The sequence below is a fragment of the Aedes albopictus genome, chromosome 2 (assembly GCF_035046485.1).
Source record: "Aedes albopictus strain Foshan chromosome 2, AalbF5, whole genome shotgun sequence".
Classification (NCBI taxonomy): Eukaryota; Metazoa; Arthropoda; class Insecta; order Diptera; family Culicidae; genus Aedes; species Aedes albopictus.
In genome coordinates, this window is record NC_085137.1 from 278201027 (window position 1) to 278221704 (window position 20678).

Below are 20678 nucleotides of genomic sequence, written 5' to 3' on the forward strand. Positions count from 1 at the left end.
TTCTCTCTTGCTTCGATTTTGAGGTGGACCCGTCTATGCGTCCGTAATAAATATAATGTAATCATTTTTATCATAGAAATATGTGTATGGATTTGGTATGGATGAAATTTTGCTTAATTGTACTTTATCCTGCTTAAGTCCGTAGCTTGATTGGCGACGGATAGCGAAGTGTTTACCGTTGAATATTGTTCAAGAAGTCGGCATTAGATAAATATTTCGATCGTGTTGATTTTCTTCCCTGCTCATAAAAAATCAGTATTATTTTAAGCTATTTTCCCTCAAAGAAGATTCAAACACATTTTTATATTTACTAGCTGCCTCGGCAAACTTTTACAACTGTTGACCGCCCTCTAGATTAGTTTTATTTCGATCATGGTGAATTTCTTCCCAGCTCATTGAAAAACATTAACTTCTCTATTTTCATATTTTTCTTGATAATTTTGATAACTTTTTCCACATATAAACACTGCCACCAAGAATACGGCTCGAACCGTGCAAGAGTCATGCTGATCGGTTTAGCCGTTCGTGAGTTTTGTTGCCTCGAAGGGACTTCGAACTCATTTTTATACAGGGTGACTGGTAATTCGTGTTACACCCGAAAGGAGGTGAAAGTAGACCATATTTGCAGCAAAAAATTGGACCTACCTGTAGGTCCGGAAATCACTGCTAAGTGAGTTATTCAAAAATTAGTGTTTTTAAATTACCCCATCTTTAAACATCTCTAACTCAGAAACTATGAACCGTAAAATCAATCTAAGCGCATGGATAGAAAGCTTAAAGCTTTGTCTTTTAACGCTCTTTGGACAGGTAATTGATAAAAAGTCATTTAAGTGCAGAAATTTTGACTTTTATGTAAAAAGTGCCTAAAAATGTACCCCTTTTTCACCTTTTTTGATAGTTTATTCGTGAAAAACGTGATAAATGTGAGAAATGTTCTTCTACAAAACATTCATTTTTTGATACGCTACCAAACTGTCCTTTAGTGCAACATTGTATCTTTCATAGTTTTGTCACAATCTTGAATTCAAAATCTGGTGAATCTGGGCTGGGCTATAGCGCCTGGGCTATAGCGCCTGCGCACCAACAATTTATGTTGCGCGAACGCACGCACAGTATGAAGCGGTTGTCACTTATTTTTGTTTTTTTTTTTTGCGCACTTTTCTCCAGTGTGTTTGAAGTACATTCATCCAGAACTTTCTTTTGAAATTTCTACAGGAATCTGGGATTCCTCCAGCTTTTTTATGATTTCCCTTGGAATGCTTTCTGGGACTCTCCCGTAGTTCTTTCTGGAAAACCTCTAATGAGATTCTTCTAGGAGTCCTTCCTGGTATTTCTCCAGCTACTCCGTCTGGGTTTTTGTCCTTTAGTTCTACTAAAATTTCTTCTGGGATACTTTCAAGAACTGGTTTAGAATTTTTCTCCAGAAATTCTTCCAGGAGTAGCTTCCCACAGTTTATTTATTTTCAGTTCAACGGGAAGCCCTCCTGATGTTCCTGAGAGTGAGTCCAGGAGCTCCCCAGGCATTCCTCCAGGCCACCCCCAAAAAATACCAAGGGAATTTCTTAAGAATTAGCTCAAGAATTCCTCCAGCATTTGTCGTAGAATCACCCTAGGATTTTACTGGGAATTTCTCTATTATAACTCTGGTAATTAATGCAGGAGTTCTCCAGCAATAATGCATGTTTCTCTTCAGGATTTTTCCCGAAAATTACTGAAGGACTCAAGGGATTTCTTCAGGAATTCCTGCATTAATATCACCAGGACTTCCTCAAAGGGATTCCTCCAAAAAATCCTCCACGATGCCAGCTAAAAATTCTTCCAGTAGTTCTTCCAGGAATAACTCCAGAAATTCATCTCGAAATTCCTACAGGAATTTCTCTTCAGGAATTGTAGAAGGGATTTCATCAGGAATTCTTCCAGGGATTTCACAAGACAATTTTTCAATAAATTGCTCCAAGACTTTCTCTAAGAATTCCTGCAAGGATTCATCTAGGAATTCCTCTGAAGATTCCTCTAGAATTTTTTCCACGGTGTCTTCCAAAAATTCTTCCAGTTATTCCTCCATGAGTTCCTGCAGGAATTTATCCCAAAATTCTACCAGGAAATCCTGCAGGGATTCCTCCAGGAATCGCACCATAAATTCCTCCTGTAATTGCTGCAGGAGATTCTCTAGAGGTTCCTCCAAGGATTCCTCTAGAATTCCTTCCAGAATTTCTCCCTGGAAATCATCAAGAAATTCCTCTAGAAATTCCGTCAGTAATTCCTCCGGAATTCCTCTAGGAATTTCTACAGGGATTTCTTCAAAAATTTCTCCAGAAAGTACTCCACGCATTTCTCCAGGAATTACTTCATGAATTTCTCCATAAATTATTCCAGGAATTCCTCCAGAAATTACTTCAGGTACTACTCCAGGAGTTCCTCCAAGAATTCCAACGGAAATTGCTCAAGGCATACCTCCAGAAATTCCATCAGGTATTTTTCCAGGAAGTCTTTTTGGAAATACTCCAGGCATAACTCCAAAAATTTCTCCGTGAGTTACTCCAGGTATTCCTACAGGATTCTTACAGATGTTTATCCAGTAACTACTGCAAGATGTCCTCCATTTTTTTTCCAGGAATTCCTCCAGTGATTCCTTCATAAATTTCTCCAGGAAATGCTCCAGAAAATTCTTTGGAGATTCCTTCAGAATTCCTTCCTGTATTTCCTCCAGGAAATCGTCCAGAAATTTCGCCAGTGATTCCTTTAATAAATCTTCTATGGATTCCTCCAGGAGTTCGTACAGAATATCCTCCAGAAATTTCTCCCGACATTCCTCCAGAAAACACTCCAGAAATTCCTTTAAGAATTTCGCCAGTTATTTCTTTCGTCCAGAAATTTCGCCAGTGATTCCTTCAATAAATATTCTAGGGATTCCCCCAGGAATTCCTACAGAATATCCACCAGAAATTCCTCCAGGCATTACTCCAGGAATTCCTACAGAAAATACTCCAGGAATTCCTCCAGGAATTCCACCAGGAATTACTCCAGGAATTCATCCACGAACTTCTCCAGAAATTCCTCCAAGAATTCCTCCGAAAATTCCTCCAAGAATTCTTTCAGGAATTTTTCCATAAAGTCTTCCAGGATATACTCTATGAACTACTCCAAGAATTGCTTCAGGAATAACTCGAGGAATTCCTCCAAAAATTCCTCCAAGAATTCCTTCAGGAATTCTTCCATAAAGTCTTCCAGGAAATACTCCATTAATTACTCCAAGAATTGCTTCAGGAATAACTCTAAGAATTCCTCCACGAATTGCTTCAGAAATGACTTCGGGGATTCCTACGGGAATTCTTCCAGGAACTACTTCAGGCTGTCCTCAAAAAAATTCTCCAGGAATTCTACAAGGAAATACTTACGGGATTCCTCCAAGAATTACTCCAGGAACTACTCCAGGAAAGCCGTCAAGAATTCCTCCCGGAAACAATCCAAGAATTCCCATAATTTCTCTTTGAATTACTCCAGCAATTCGTCCAAAAATTGCTTCTGAAATTTTTCCAGAAATTCCTCCCAGAATTCCTTTTAAAGAACTCCTCCAGAAGTGCCTCCAGCCAATCTTTTAGGAATTCCTTCACGAATTTTTTCAGGAACTTCTCCAGATATTGCTTAGGAATATCTCCAGGGATTCGTCTTGAAGAAGTATTCCAGAACGTACTCCAGGATTTCCTCAAGAAATGTCTCTGGTAATTAATGCAGGAGTTCTCCAGCAATAATGCATGTTTCTCTTCAGGATTTCCTCAAGAAATGTCTCTAGAACTTCCTTCAAGAATTCCTTCGGTTAACTTTCCAGGAATTCCTCCCGGAATTATCTCAGGTAAAGTTTTCCTTAAAGAGTTACCACCGGGATTCCAGGAATTGCTCCAGAAACTCCGTTAGAATTTACTCCAAGAATTCCTCCAGGAATCCCTCCAGTAATTCCTCAAGGTAGGATGTCATCCAGGAATTTCTGTAGAAATTCTTGGAAAAAATTTTGAACGGATTCTTGATTGAAATCTTGAAAGAATTCTTTGGGGAGTTCCCGTAGCAGTTTCTGGAATAATTTCTGGAGGACTTTCAGGGAAAATTGTGGAGTGATTTTTGAGGAAGATCCTGTTGAAATTTCTGCTGAAAGTTCCTTCAAAAATTCCTCCAAAAATTTCTCCATGAATTCCACCAGGAAATCCTCCAAAAATAACTTGTGAGATAGCTCCAGGAATTCCTCCTTGAATTCCTCCAGTGACTCTTTCAAAAGCTCCTTCAAGGCTTACTACAGGTATTTTTCAAGGGATTCCTAATGAAATTTCTCCAAGGAAATCCCCCAGGAATTCTTCCAAGACTCCCTCCAGGTATTTCTTCAAAAATTCCTCCAGGGATTATTTTAAGAGTTCCTCCAAGGATTACACCAGGGATTCTTCCAGGGAGTAATTCGTGAAAGAAACTCCGAAGGAACTCCTGGGAGGAATTCTTAGATAAATTTCCGGATGACATCCTACCTAGAGGAATACTGTAGTGATTCCTGGAGGAATTCTTAGAGTAAGTTCTAACGGAGTTTCTGGAGCTATTCCTGAAAAAAAAAATATGAAGCGCTTCCCAGAGGAATCCCTGGAGTAGCTCTTTAAAGAATTCCTGTTCCTGAGATAATTCCGGGAGGAATTCCTGGAAGATTAACCGAAGGAATTCGTGGAGGAAATTCTAGAGACATTTCTTGAGGAAATCCTGGAGTAATTCCTAGAGTAGGCTCTGGAATAGTTTTTGAAGAAAGCTTTGAAGTAATTCATGGAGAAATTCTTAGAGTGCTTCTGAGAGGAATTTCTGGAGGCCTTCCTGAAAAAAATCTTGAGGAATTTCTAAAATAAAACCTTCAGAAATTTCGGGAAGAATTTCAGGACGAATTCAGGTGGAAGAGGAATTCCTTAAATAATTCATGAAGGAATTCCTAAAAGATTGGAGCCACTTCTGAAGCTGCTCTTTAAAGAATTTCTGAATAAATTCTTCAAGCATTTCCTTGAGGTATTTCTAAAAGGAATTCTGGGAGGAATTTTGGAAAAATTCCGGAAGGTTTTTTTTATGAATTCCAGGAGTAATTCAAAGAGAAATTATGGGAATTCTTGGATTGTTTCCAGGATGAATTCGTGCAGGAATCCCTGGAGTAGATCCTAGAAGAATTCCTGGAGTCGTTCTTAGAGGAATCCCGTAAGTATTTCCTTGTAGAATTCCTGGAGGATTTTTTTGAGGATATTCTGAAGTAGTTTCTGGAAAAATTACCGTAGGAATCCCTGAAGTCATTCCTGGAGAAATTCCTGGAGGATTTTCTAGAGTTATTCCTGAAGCAAGTCGTGGAGTAATTAATGGAGTATTTCCTGGAATACTTTATGGTAGAATTCCTGAAGGAATTCTTGGAGGAATTTTTGGAGGAATTTCTGGAGAAGTTCGTGGATGAATTCCTGGAGTTATTCCTGGTGGAATTCCTGGAGGAATTCGTGGAGTATTTTCTGGAGAAATTCCTGGAGGAATGCCTAGATGAATTTCTGGTGGATATTCTGTAGGAATTCCTGGAGGAATACCTAGAAGATTTATTAAAGGAATCACTGGCGAAATTCTTAGAGGAACTCCTGGAGTGTTTTCTGGAGGAGTGCCTCGAGGATTTTCTGGTTGATATTCTGTAGGAATTGCTGGAGGAATTCCTAGACGATTAATTGAAGGAATCACTGGCGAAATTCTTGGAGGAATTCCTGGAGTATTTTCTGGAGGAATTCCTGGATGAATTTCTGGTGGATATCCTGTAGGAATTCCTGGAGGAATCCCTAGAAGATTTATTGAACGAATCACTGGCGAAAATCTTAGAGGAATTGCTGGGGGAATTCCTGGACGAATTTCTGGACGATTTCCTGGAGGAAATTCAGGAAGGAATTCTAGAGGAATCTCTAAAGAATTTTCTGGAGCATTTACTGGAGAAATTTATGAAGGAATCACTGGAGGAATTCCTGGGAAAAAAATTTGGAGGACATCTTGCAGTAGTTCCTGGATAAACACCTGTAGGAATCCTGTAGGAATATCTGGAGTAATTCACGGAGAAATTCTTGGAGTTATGCCTGCAGTATTTCCAAGAAGACTGCCTGGAAAAATACCTGATGGAATCTCTGGAGGTATTGCTTTCGGAATTCCCGGAGAAATTCCTGAAGGAATTCCTGGAGTAGTACCTGAAGTAATTTCTGGAGGAATTCCTGGAATAATTTATGGAGAAATTCATAAAGTAATTCTTGAAGAAATGCATGGACTACTTTCTGGAGAATTTTTTTAAGAAATCCCTGTAGAAATTCCTGTAGGAATTCTGTGAGGAATTACTGAAGGAATTCCTGGAGGAATTTCTTGATGATTTCCTGGGAGAAATTCTGGAAGGAATTCTAGAGGAATCCTTGGAGGAATCTCTAGAGAATCTCCTGCAGCAATTACAGGAGGAATTTATGGTGGAATCCCAGGAGGAATTCCTGAATGAACCCTTGAAGGAATTCCTGGAGGCATCTCTGGATGATTCACGGGAGCATTCCTTGAAGGAATTCCTGAAGGAATTCCTGAAGGAATCCCATGAGGATTTTCTGGAGGAATTCCTGGAGGAATCCCTGCTAGATTTCTTGGTAGAATTTTGGGATAAATTCCTATAGAAACTCATGGAGGAATAACTAGAAGTCAATGCTCCAGAAAATTCTTTAGAGATTCCTCCAGAATTGCTTCCTGAATTTCCTCCAGGAAATCGTCTAGAAATTCCTCCAGGAATTCCCCCAGCAACTCCTCTTAGAATTTCGCCAGTGATTCGTTCAATGAATCTTCTAGGGATTCCTCCAGCAATTCCTACAGAATATCCACCAGAAAATCCTCCAGGCACTCCTTCAGAAAACACTCCAGGAGTTCCTCTAAGAATTTCGCCAGTGATTCCTTTAATAAATCTTCTAGGAATTCCTCCAGGAATTCCTACAGAATATCCACCAGAAATTCATCCAGGCATTCCTCTAGGAATTTCTCCAGAAAATACTCCACGAATTCCTCCAGGAATTCTACCAGGAATTACTCCAGGAATTCATCCACGAACTTCTCCAGAAATTCCTCCAAAAATTCCTCCAAGAATTCCTTCAGGATTGTTTCCGGGAGGATTTCTTGACGGCTTTCCTGGAGTAGTTCCTGGAGTAATTCTTGGAGGAATCCCGTAAGTATTTCCTGGTAGAATTCCTGAAGAATTTTTTTGAGGACAGCCTGAAGTAGTTCCTGGAAGAATTCCCGTAGGAATCCCCGAAGTCATTTCTGAAGCAATTCGTGGAGGAATTCCTAGAGTTATTCCTGAAGCAATTCTTGGAGTAATTAATGGAGTATTTCCTGGAAGACTTTATGGAAGAATTCCTGAAGGAATTCTTGGAGGAATTTTTGGAGGAATTCCACGAGTTATTCCTGAAGCAATTCTTGGAGTAATTCATGGAGTATATCCTGGAAGACTTCATGGAAAAATTCCTGAAAGAATTCTTGGAGAAATTTCCGGAGGAATTCCGTGAGGAATTTCTGAAAAAGTTCGTGGATGAATTCCTGGAGTAATTCCTGGTGAAATTCCTGGAAGAATTCCTGGAGTATTTTCTGTAGGAATTCCTGGAGGAATTTCTGGTGGATATTCTGTAGGAATTCCTGGGGGAATCCCTAGAATATTTATTGAAGGAATCACTGGCGAAATTTCTGGACGAAAGAAATCACTGGCAAAATTCTTAGAGGAATTTCTGGAGTGTTTTCTGGAGGAATGTCTGGAGAAACTTCTGGAGGATATTCTGTACGAACTCCTGGAGGAATCCATAGAAGATTTATTAAAGGAACCACTGGCGAAATTTCTGGACGATTTCCTGGAGGAAATACAGGAAGGAATTCTGAAGGAATCTCTAAAGAATTTTCTGGAGCATTTCCTGGAGAAATTTATGAAGGAATCACTGGAGGAATTCCTGGAAAAAAAATGGAGGACATCTTGCAGTAGTTACTGGATAAACATCTGTAAGAATCCTGTAGGAATACCTGGAGTAACTCACGGAGAAATTTTTGGAGTTATGCCTGGAGTATTTCCAAAAAGACTTCCTGGAAAAATACCTGATGGAATTTCTGGAGGTATGCCTTGAGCAATTTCCGTTGGAATTCTTGGAGGAACTCCTGGAGTAGTACCTGAAGTAATTTCTGGAGGCATTCCTGGAATAATTTATGGAGAAATTCATGAAGTAATTCCTGGAGAAATGCGTGGAGTATTTTCTGGAGAAATTTTTGAAGAAATCCCTGTAGAAATTCCTAGAGGAATTCCGGAGGAATTACTGACGGAATTTCTAGAGGAATTTCTTGATGATTTCCAGGGAGAAATTCTGGAAGGAATTCTAGAGGAATCCTTGGAGGAACCTCTAGAGAATCTCCTGCAGCAATTACAGGAGGAATTTATGGTGCGATTCCTGGAGGAATCCCTGCAGGATTTCCTGGTAGAATTTTGGGATAAATTCCTGCAGGAACTCATGGAGGAATAACTGGAAGAATTTTTGGAAGACACCGTGGAAAAAATTCTAGAGGAATCTTCAGAGGAATTCCTAGATGAATCCTTGCAGGAATTCTTAGAGAAAGTCTTGGAGCAATTTATTGAAAAATTGTCTTGTGAAATCCCTGGAAGAATTCCTGATGAAATCCCTTCTACAATTCCTGAAGAGAAATTCCTGTAGGAATTTCGAGATGAATTTCTGGAGTTATTCCTGGAAGAACTACTGGAAGAATTTTTAGCTGGCATCGTGGAGGATTTTTTGGAGGAATCCCTTGAGGAAGTCCTGGTGATATTAATGCAGGAATTCCTGAAGAAATCCCTTGAGTCCTTCAGTAATTTTCGGGAAAAATCCTGAAGAGAAACATGCATTATTGCTGGAGAACTCCTGCATTAATTACCAGAGTTATAATAGAGAAATTCCCAGTAAAATCCTAGGGTGATTCTACGACAAATGCTGGAGGAATTCTTGAGCTAATTCTTAAGAAATTCCCTTGGTATTTTTTGGGGGTGGCCTGGAGGAATGCCTGGGGAGCTCCTGGACTCACTCTCAGGAACATCAGGAGGGCTTCCCGTTGAACTGAAAATAAATAAACTGTGGGAAGCTACTCCTGGAAGAATTTCTGGAGAAAAATTCTAAACCAGTTCTTGAAAGTATCCCAGAAGAAATTTTAGTAGAACTAAAGGACAAAAACCCAGACGGAGTAGCTGGAGAAATACCAGGAAGGACTCCTAGAAGAATCTCATTAGAGGTTTTCCAGAAAGAACTACGGGAGAGTCCCAGAAAGCATTCCAAGGGAAATCATAAAAAAGCTGGAGGAATCCCAGATTCCTGTAGAAATTTCAAAAGAAAGTTCTGGATGAATGTACTTCAAACACACTGGAGAAAAGTGCGCAAAAAAAAAACAAAAATAAATGACAACCGCTTCATACTGTGCGTGCGTTCGCGCAACATAAATTGTTGGTGCGCAGGCGCTATAGCCCGGTGAGCATTGTGTGCAGTGAGAACGAAGCGACAAAAGCCCTATCGCGTCTCGGCCGCGGCCGCGGCCCCGGCCCGGACCCAGTCTCGGCCCGTAGGTTTGAATATCCCTTAAAACGGTGCCATCCAGCGTTATGATCTCGCTAAATTCCACCAGTGAGTGGGTTTGGGTGTATGGCATCTAGGCGAATTGAATCTTCACCCAAATAAAAGGATGCCTTGAGATTGATTCATAAACATTGCGCGCAATTTTCCGTTCACTGTTGGCTCTGTCAAACGATGACCGCCACCGCGACGCCGGACTTCGTTGCCATGCGCACGACGACCAACAGCAAGCAAACGTGTAGGGTTGCCAGACAGTATTGCAATAAAAACATTGATTTATTTCACCAGATTTTGAATTCAAGATTGTGACAAAACTATGAAAGATACAATGTTGCACTAAAGGACAGTTTGGTAGCGTATCAAAAAATGAATGTTTTGTAGAAGAACATTTCTCACATTTATCACGTTTTTCATGAATAAACTATCAAAAAAGGTGAAAAAGGGGTACATTTTTAGGCACTTTTTACATAAAAGTCAAAATTTCTGCACTTAAATGACTTTTTATCAATTACCTGTCCAAAGAGCGTTAAAAGACAAAGCTTTAAGCTTTCTATCCATGCGCTTAGATTGATTTTACGGTTCATAGTTTCTGAGTTAGAGATGTTTAAAGATGGGGTAATTTAAAAACACTAATTTTTGAATAACTCACTTAGCAGTGATTTCCGGACCTACCTGTAGAACAATTTTTTGCTGCAAATATGGTCTACTTTCACCTCCTTTCGGGTGTAACACGAATTACCAGTCACCCTGTATATAGATTTATATTTATATTTATAGATAGAAAGTGAAGTGGTCGTAAACGATCGAACGTATTCACGCTACCTCTTGATTCCCTTTTTGTGTATGTGAAGTCAACATAAGGAAGTGCAACAAAGAATTTTTTTTCTGCGCACCTTTTATAAATATTTATCCTAAAACTTCTCCAATATTTCGTTCAGGAACCCCTCCTCAAGTTCCTCCAGGGATTAGAAATAAATGGAACAATTCCTCAAGGAATTTCTCATTTGCAGTACTTACGGAAATTCTTCCCGCAATTACTCCAGGAGTTTCTGAATTTCTCTGGAAGTTTTTTATGAACTTCTCTAGGGTTTTGTTAGGAACTCCTCCGGAAGTTCCCTCAGAATTTTCAAGACACCCTGGAACAATTCCTCAAGTTTTGTCAGGAATTCCTCACAAAATTTCTTCTATATTCTTCCGGAAGTTTCTCCAGGAATCTCCCTAAAGAGTCACATGCTGGAGAAATTGTGCTACGGAAGAACCATCAGTGAGAATTTCTAGTGAGAGGCAACTTGGAGGAATAAATGAGGAAAGCATCGAAGAAATTTCAAGGCGAAATAATATTTTGTTTTTAAATTTTCCGACAAGTTTTCATTTCTGAGCGGAATCATTTTTGGTAAGGCAACATTGTCAACATCGCTCAACATTGACGTGTTTAAATTGGGCCAGAAAAAACATTAAATTTGACAGCACAATGATTTTCGAGCTTTGAAATAATTTTCGAACTGTCAAATTTGATTAAAATTATTTTTAATATCTCAATTGAGACAGAGCCTTAGCTGCGTCACTCCCAACGTTGGGGTTAAATAAACTAAACATTTAATAAAAATAAAATAGGAGTAATAAAGTTTTAGCATAAAAAATTCAGTATGCAATCAACGAATTACTACGCTACCGCGCAACGCAACGCAATCGTCCACTGCACGAATTAATGTTGGCCTGCTTACTCTCACACGAAATTGGACATAAGTGGACCATAAGTGGAGCCTCGTAGCCGTGCGGTTAGGGTCACCAAGCTTATAATCGCTCCATGCTATGGGGTGCACGCTAAGAAAATGTTACTCTAAAATGAGTAAGATTCACACAAAACTGAGCTAAACTGGAACAGCTCAAAAAATGAGTAATTTGCATTTCCAGCGATAGCGCTGGCCCAAGTGCAAAAATCCAACTGGTTTAAGCCGTATAATATTCTTCGCATCATCAAGAATATTATACGGCTTAAACTGATGAGATTTTTGCACTTGGGCCAGCGCTATCGCTGGAAAAAAAAATTACTCAATTTTGAGTTGTCCCACTTTAGCTCGAAAATGAGTGAATTTTCTGACCGTGTGAGGATTCGATTCCCGCTTCGGGCGTTGAAACTTTTCGTGAGAATAGTTTCTTCCCCGTTTCCACTGGTGCATGCCCCGTTGTCCAGTCTTGTTAGCGATCACAGTCTTTGACACCTTTTCGTCGATATTCGGCTGCCATTGTCTCCAACATTCACAACACAAGCGATGAAACTACTGTACGGAACAAAAATGTCGAATGAATGCGCTTGACCACGAATGCGCCTTCGGGAGATGGTCCGGTTTTTGTTATTCCTGTGTTTCCCATAAAGAGAGCTGTTTTGGGTAAATATTTGTGTCGTAATCGATTTATCACACACGAATAAACTTGTATTATACCAATCTTAATCAACATTGGCTGAAATCTTGCAAAAAGCTGGAATTAGACAAATGTCATCGTGTCAGACGACGATGATTTGATCCACTGTTTTGTTTATTGATCTTCGTTCTGCCGCTCGTGTTGTGTGTAAGAGGTAGCGGTCGCGCTCGAATGAAACAAAGCAAGCTGACACCCGACCGCGGCAACGAAACGAAGGTAGTGATAAGTGTCGAATGTTTACAAGCCTGCCGTTGTCTAATGTTAAGTTTAAAACAGTATGTAGAGCCAAAAGCTGAAGACGTTGTCCGTGTCTTTTATAAGGAAAAATTCCAAACCCTGGTATTGTCAGTAGCCGCTTGTGTTAAACAGCATATCACATTTAACCATAACCATAATCCACCATAGAGTGGTTAGAGTTTCTAAAGAAAACTACATGCAAAAATGATAAAATATACCTTTCAATGAATGCACTTCATCCATTTTACATTGTTTTAGTAATCATCGATGGCCAAACAAATCTGTCGGTGATGAGTTTCCTTGTGGCTCTTATTCCCGGATGTGCTAATCCATGTAGTTGATCCATTATCGCTCCTCGATGCTTGTCTGGAAGATAAGGTCGAACGGAATTACTGATGGACACATCACAGTATATCGGTGTAGTCAATGACGGAATGCGTCGCTGCTGCAGATTAAGGGACGTTTTGTTGGATCTCAATAAATCCTGTAGCTGACCGTCAGTTGCTTGATCTTTTGCAATCGAGTTGAAATCGATGCTCGCGACGACTACACTCACTCTAGACATTGCATCAGCCACTATGTTATCTTTACCGCTAATGTGGCGTATGTCAGTAGTGAACTCGGCCAAATACTGCAAGTACCTCTCCTCGTGTGGTAGACGACTGCTTGGATCTGTGGTCATAGCATATGTCAACGGAAAGTGGTCGGTAAAAATCGTAAACTGGCGTCCCTCCACCAGATGTCTGAAATATTTCACCGCGAGCTTTGCAGCCGTAAGCTCTCGCCCAAAAGTGGAGTATTTCTGTTGGCTTGGAGAAAACTTTTCGGAAAAGAATCCCAACGGTTTCCAGATTCCATCTTCAAGTTGTTGCAGAACCGCACCCGCAGCAAAGTTGGAAGCATCCACCATGAGGCCGAGGGGCATCGAAGCGTTTGGATAATGCAACAACGTTGCATCGGCCAGCGACTTTTTGCAATTATCAAAACAGCATGCAGCCTGGTCGTTCCAAGAAATTGGCCTGGACTCGTTCTTTCGATTGTCCGGAATAAGTGCTCTTTAAGAAGCTTTGGATGTCAACAGCATGTGGAATAAAACGTTTGTAAACGTTCAACAAAGCCAGAAATCGTCGCAAATCCTTCACGGTTTTTGGAGGTTTGTAATCCAGCACCGCTTGAACACGAGCGGGGAGCGGCCGCACTCCTTCTTTGCCTACGACGTAGCCGATAAACTCTACTTCAGGAAGAAGAAATTTGCATTTATCGGAGCTTATGGTTAGATCGAGTACCATCCTCACGTGTTGTATGTGCTCTGCTTCGTTGGCGGAAGCAATGCAAATATCGTCAATGAAAACTATGACGAAGTCAAGATCGGCAAACAACTTATTCATGAACCTTTGGAATGTTTGGCTTGCATTGCAGAGGCTGAATGGCATTCGAGTAAATTCGAACAGTCCAAAAGGTGTTATAACGGCAGTTTTTGGTATGTCGGCCGTTTCCACAGGGATATTGTAATAAGCTCGCACGAGATCCAATGTGGTGAATATGCTCTTACCTTCGAAACGATTCAGAAGATCGTGTACATGAGGAACAGGATAACCATCCGGAACTGTTACTTTGTTGAGACGCCGGTAGTCCCCCACGAACCTCCATTCGCCGTTCTTTTTTGGAACGCAATGCAGTGCGCTCGCCCAGCTGCTGCTTGACGCTCTGCAAATTCCTATTTCGCACATGATCCTGAATTCTTCTTTCGAAGCTTTCAATTTTTCCGGGTGCATTCTGCGAGCTTTGCATGCTACCGGTGGCCCACGCGTGACTATGTGATGTGTCACATCATGCAAAATCTCGCGATTCGCTAGTGTCGGGATGAGGATTTCACGATAGTCGGACAAAACTTCGTGAAACGGATGATTTGCACTGATGACAGTTATCCTATGTATGGTAGCGGTTTTCAAGCTTCCAGTACTACGAAGATGAGTAGTCCGATCGATCAGCCGACGGTGTCCAAAGTCAACGAGGAGTCCGTAATGCGCCAGCAGATCGGCGCCGATGATTGCGCTGCTAACGTCTGCTACCAGAAACCGCCAGGTGAAACGTCGTCGTAGGCCAAGATCCACTGACAGAAACTTGTTTCCGAAGGTGTTTATTTTTGTGCCATTTGCTGCGTGCAGGGAAAAGGGAGCGATGCCTCTGCGCTTGTCCGTCTTAGTGGCAGGGATTATGGAGACGTCCGAGCCTGTGTCCACAAGAAATTTGTATCGAGTCGTACTGTCGAGTATAGTTAGACGGCGACTTTCGAACTCACCAACTCACCTCCCACCTGCGCCGATTTGCATGCCTGTAAGAACATGGTTCTCGGCAGCGCTCCGCTTTGCCTCCATATTTCCGATGGTACCAGCAAATCGAATCATTCGACGAGTGGGCTCCGGCTGCGGCTCCTGTTTGGTCCACTTTTCAGTCGTCGAATTTCAGCTGTTAGCACTTCTATTTCCTCCTTCAAGGACGCCAATTCAGTCGACTGAGTGCTTGTGGTTGGTGTTGTGCAGGTGGAGTTGACGGTGGCTTGATCCTTGGACGAAACGATGACGGCAGCAATGTTGCTATTCGAGGAATCAATCATTTTGTCAGCCATTTCAGCTAGTTTCGGCAGGCTACCATCGCTGATCGCCAAAACTGCTCTCACGTTGGCCGGCATCCGTTGTAGGAAGAGCATCTTCATGAGATTATCATCAACATTCAGTCCAGTGGCAACTTCATTCATCCGGGCAAGCAGATGAGTCGGGCGGAAATCTCCCAGATCGCACGAGCTCAGCAGCTGCTCCAGTCGCGCTTGTGGAGACAGAGCGAATCGCGCAATCAATCGTTCCTTGATCGCTTTATACTTATCAGCGGCCGGTGGGTTCGAGACGAGGTCCGACACATGACAAATAATGCTCTGGTCTATTTTGGCGATTATGTGCCAGAATTTCATGTCGTCTTTGGTGATCTGCGCCAGATTGAACTGTGCTTCTGCCTGAGCGAACCACATATGTGGATCGTTTTTCCAAAAGTCAGGCAATTTTACGATAACAGTAGCATTCGAGGTTGCCGCTGCGGCGACGTTCGTATCACCGAGCATAGTGAGGTTATGTGACACCTTCCGATGTTTCCGCTGAAATTTCGGAATACGGTCGAAAACCGGGCTAACCGTGAAGCCTCCACGAAGTACGGAACCACGCGCGTCGGGGTCACCAATTTGTGGGGTGCAATCGAATAAAAACCGCGGCGATTACTTCGAAATAAAAACTCTTTATTAATCAAACGTGTTTTACACGAGCGCGTCTTGTTTACTTCTGACTCAAACTCTCTCTTAGGGTGGTTACGTAAAATACTATTGTCGATAGGGTGGCTCCAAATGGACCGCCACATGTGTATTGGAGTGACAGTGGAATATGATGTTGAAAGTTAACATTATAAGTGAGCACAATGTCTACCACTTGTAATACATTGAAAATTTGCAATTATTAATGTGTATATGATCAGGTATCAGAAGGCCGGCTCCAGAGGCACGTTATCCTCCATTTGGGACATTTGTGCCATCGCCATACATATGAGCCTATTTCATCATTTACCTGAGGGAGAATGGGACAAGGGATGGGAATTGGGAAAGGGAAAGGTGATGAAATAGGAAGGGGTGCCCTAGAAGAGGGAATGAACGCATAAGCGCAACGAGAGCTCATAGCTCATACCACAACGGGGTTAATCAGTGCCCTGAAAAGGACACTGTAAAACGCATAAGCGTAAAAGAGGCCTATAGCTCATTGGAGGTAGCTTGCGACGTCATGCGACTTTCAATATGACATAGAAAGGCACGCCATCAAAAGCATCCTCAATATTCAAGAAATCACCCAAGCAAAAACTACGTTTGAGCGAGTGCTTTCTTGAAAACGTATACAACTTTATGTAAAAGAGTCACTGTGGACATCCCAAATTGGGAGACATGTGAGTTCACATGAACAGGCATGTTAGCAAGACGAACATCACAGATGTGATAATCGACAATGCGTTTTGAGCATTTCAGAATGATAGAATATACCTACAGCCAGCTTTAGCACAAGCAGATGGAGGTGATCATTGCGATACACAAACGTGGAAGTGTTTTGAATTATCAAATAATCCTTAATAATCTTCACAATATGTGCATTTCTTTGCATAAGTCGACCAAAACTCATAAAAATTGTCCAAAAAATTACATTCATGTATGTCTGCAAGCTGAATCTGTTATATTGTAGATTAATAGCATTCATTCTTACTTACAAATAGTTTCTGTAGCTTCGAGAATTTTTTACCCATTACACTGACCATGAAAAATAAATTCACCCCATAACACCCTAAAATTGATAAAACCCATTTCAAAATAAATTTCATATGTCTAAAACATCACAATAGCATACACCAAGAAGCAAAACATGTGAACATTTGATGAAATTTTGATATTTCAGAATTAATTGCTAAGTGGATCTTTTTTTCTGTCATACCCAATTTTTAAGCAATTTTCCCAATCTTATCAGAAATCACTTTGTTTCTCAAAAATCATATATTTTTCAACACAGATTACTAAAACAATGTAAAATGGATGAAGTGCATTCATTGAAAGGTATGTTTTATCATTTTTGGATGTAGTTTTAATTAGAAACTGTAACCACTCCATGGTGGATCCTTTTTTGTGCCGGTCACTGTAGATCGAAGGAAATAGAGATCAGAATGTTAAGTTACACCTTACACAAAAGGAGCCCAAACTCCTGATCAGGAGTGTGACTTTCTAAACAATAATAATAATTACCTTTATCCTCTATCATGTTATGACTTAAATCAATTGACCGTAGTGCAGGATTCGGATTTGAAATAACAGCAATCGAAAGTTTGTGTATGAAATCCGACCTGCAAATGCGAAATAAATTATGATGGTACAGATTATTTTTAGGTAATATTTACCGTAGACCCAGTGCCTCAAGATGTAGCTCCTCTAACCACATGGATCGTTTTAATACGTGCAATATCCTTTCCAGTGTTTCTATCGACAGGCGCGTATTGGTAATTTTCAAACCTCTAAAAAATGTATTATACTCTAGTGCTGATACTATTGCTGTTAAATCCTTCTGCTCGAGATGGTCGAAATCTCTCAAATTCAGTATACGATTATCATGCGATAGATAAATAGTATCGATATCCCAAGCGACTTCTTCCCTATATTGAACAGCATGAAAATCGCACATACAGGCATACTGCATACTGAACCCTCCACATGGTCCAACATTGCGTGGATCCGACGGTCGTATTTCATCCGAAAATATAGTAGCCCGTTCGATAGGATTTACTTCAATCTAAAACGATTAAGAGAAATGAAATAATCAACATCAATGGTAAGTAAGTGAGAAATGGTGGAGAAACCCCTTTCATGCAATTCAGTATTATAATTTCCAATGACCTACTTTTCCACACCGGTTCAAGATACAACTAAAATGAGTAGCATTATAAAAACCTGATTTAATTCACCTATAGTGAACAGAACCCTTCTTACACTTATCAAAACTTATAGTTGTATTATTCGTATTCAACATATTTATTTTGTATGATTGTGCATTTTGGACATTCTAGAAAATATTGTGCGCTCAAAATTAGTATAATTGAGCTATAAGAATGCCGGGCAAAAGTATATATATATATATATATATATATATATATATATATATATATATATATATATATATATATATATATATATATATATATATATATATATATATATATATATATATATATATATATATATATATATATATATATATATATATATATATATATATATAAGTGATATTTTATCAAGTTTTGTGGTGACAGCATACTCTTTAAATTCTATATCTTTTTTAACATGTCCTATGAATTACCACCATGATGAACAAAATGGTTTATAGAATCACACAGCGTTCAAAACTTGAAGATCCCGAAGTGATGGTTGGCATTCCTTCTTTACTCCATTAATCATCGTATAATTTACTTTTATTGCGTTGCGTTTCGTTGCGTTGCGTAGTAACGGAGTAATTCGTAGATTGCATACTGAAAGTTGTCATGTTAAAACTTTAATACTCCTATTCTAATTGCTTATGGAATGCTATTTGGGAAGGAACAGCTATCCAGTCAGAGGTTGAAGTAAAAAAGACATGAGAACTTCCATTGCCGGCCACGCCCATCTTCTCCGTTACGAGGATAGGAAAGGATGTGATGATATGACACCTACTTTACAAGAGGTCAGCGACTCACCGACACTCCCGTAGGTGTCAAGGAGTTGGATGTTTAGAATGGGGTGATTCGGGAATCACTATAAGCGAGTGATGCGACAAGATTCAGATTGTGTAAGTGTATTTGAGTAAATCATGTAGATGTGTTACAGTGAGTGAAAGTGTTTTAGTATGTTTAAGCATCAATGTTGGGAGTGACATAGCTAAGAAATTTTGTCACTCCATGGGCCTTTTTGATTCCGGGATGGGGCACAGGAATTTACACTGTGTCCTGGCTAACAAGCCTAGGCTTAACCGCCATTGATCGGTCTCTGAAATGATAAGAAACACGTTATGTGGATGGGAAGGGATCTTGGAAGGGATAGTAGGGAAAGGATAACTATTTATCGAGATGCCAGCGACTCACCGACGCCCTTGGAAAAATAGTAAGGAAATAGGATTTTGGTACAGGAATAGTCAGGAAATCAGTATGATCAGTACATTTAATTAAGACACATAAACATAAGGAAAAACAAAAATGTATATGCAAATATATTAGTCTATATAGGTTGCCGAATTCATGTATAAACAGGTAGTGATTCTTGTAGCAGTAGAGTTCGCAGATGTTACGCTTATTAGTGTCACTGTGGGATAGAAATAGTGTAGCGATAGAAATCTAGTCCGCAGGAATGAATGACTAATCCACTATCCACCGCCGCACCACCATTAGCACACTGCGAATATGCGCTACCTATTCCAAATGCGATTAACTGTGCAGTGAAACTCTTCCCATAAGAGTGATGCATGCATAGTTGGGATTACAACTTAATACTTCGAAACTATTGGAGTGACATGGATGTGAAAATGTGTTTTTATCAATGCGTAGAAAAATACGAACAATTTTATCAAAATTGCATGCTGTAAAATTTCGACAGCTGTTGTTAAATTTTTAAAATGCGTACCGTAATACGCCAATACGTAACAAAATGCGCCAATGCGAACTTCAATACGCAAGCCAGAATGTGAATGCGCTAGTAACTCGTTAATTTCATAAGAGAACGTCCATAAATGACGTAGCTTTTCAAGGGGAAGGCGGGGGGGAGTCTGGTATTGTGTGACGAGCCATGTTTTAGGTTTGGGAAAATATGCTACGAAGGGGGAGGGGAGTAAAAAATTGGCTAAAATTGCTACGTCATTTATGCACGCTCCCTAATGGTCCACTGCACGAATTTCAGCTGGCCTGCTTACTCTCACACGAAATTTGACGTTTGAGCGGTGTCGGCACCACTCAAACGTTAAATTTCGTGTGAGAGTAAGCAGGCCAGCAGAAATTCGTGCAGTGGACCATACGTCATATTGCCAAGTAAATAAATATAAAAGAAACATTCTCACCAATTTTGAAACGGATTCATCATCTACGGTAGTCTGAAGAAACACCGCTTGCTCTTTCCGGTCGCCGAGAAGAAGTGCGTCAATGCCTAGGCGTGCGTCAGCCATCGGACGTTCAACTTGAACTCTTCATTGCTTATCAGCTTTAGCCGCTTTCCCTCTTTAAGCCGCATCGTCTTAACAGTGCTGCTTCCGATGAACGTGGCACATGAATCTTCCTTTTCTGTCGGCCATCATTGGTCCGGGTTGATCTGAACACGCAGTTCATAAACATTTGCTCTGGATCTCGGGTTTTTACAAATCTTCAATTGGATGATACGTCCTTAATATTCCTGCTGAACCACTTCACTACAATTTCAATTTTTGGTTTTCAGTTTGGATTATAACAAAAATTTCACACTTTTATGGAACAATTTGACGCGAGCAATTTTTTTGCGTCCGTCTTGTTCCATGGCTACTATGTTTTTCTCATCGTATAATTTACTTTTATGACGTATACTGAAGCTTATGTTCTTATTTAAAATAAAAAAAAGAAGTGTAAAATGCATCACGAAAATGGTGTTGCATTACTTTCTGTGACAACATAAATTAGTAAGCATTGATTGAAGGTCTAGCGACCTCCCTCTTGTCGTTTTGGTTGTCAACCTTTTTTCTTCTCGAAATCCGTTTGTTTGTACCGTTACTGGTTGTCGTTAGCTAAATATCAACGAAAAGCTTTCATAATCGCTTC

General features: G+C 40.3%; 1 protein-coding gene across 14 annotated transcripts in view; it reads right to left on the reverse strand.

Annotated features, from left to right (window-relative positions):
- LOC109398163 (F-actin-uncapping protein LRRC16A) overlaps positions 1–20416 on the reverse strand; it is a 632161-nt gene extending 611745 nt beyond the window's left edge. For 5 of the 14 annotated variants that reach the window (XM_062851852.1, XM_062851851.1, XM_062851843.1 and 2 more), the window contains exons 1-3: positions 19952–20414; positions 17277–17665; positions 17125–17222 (exon numbers count right to left, since the gene is read on the reverse strand). In XM_062851852.1, the coding sequence (XP_062707836.1) occupies positions 17125–17222; positions 17277–17665; positions 19952–20056 (592 nt within the window). In that variant the 5' untranslated portion in view covers positions 20057–20414. Of the gene's footprint in view, positions 1–12523; positions 12672–17124; positions 17223–17276; positions 17666–19951 lie in introns of those variants that run through there. The other 9 variants (XM_062851842.1, XM_062851840.1, XM_062851845.1 and 6 more) reach the window with 4 other exon arrangements.
- Between the last annotated feature and the right edge of the window lie 262 nt (positions 20417–20678).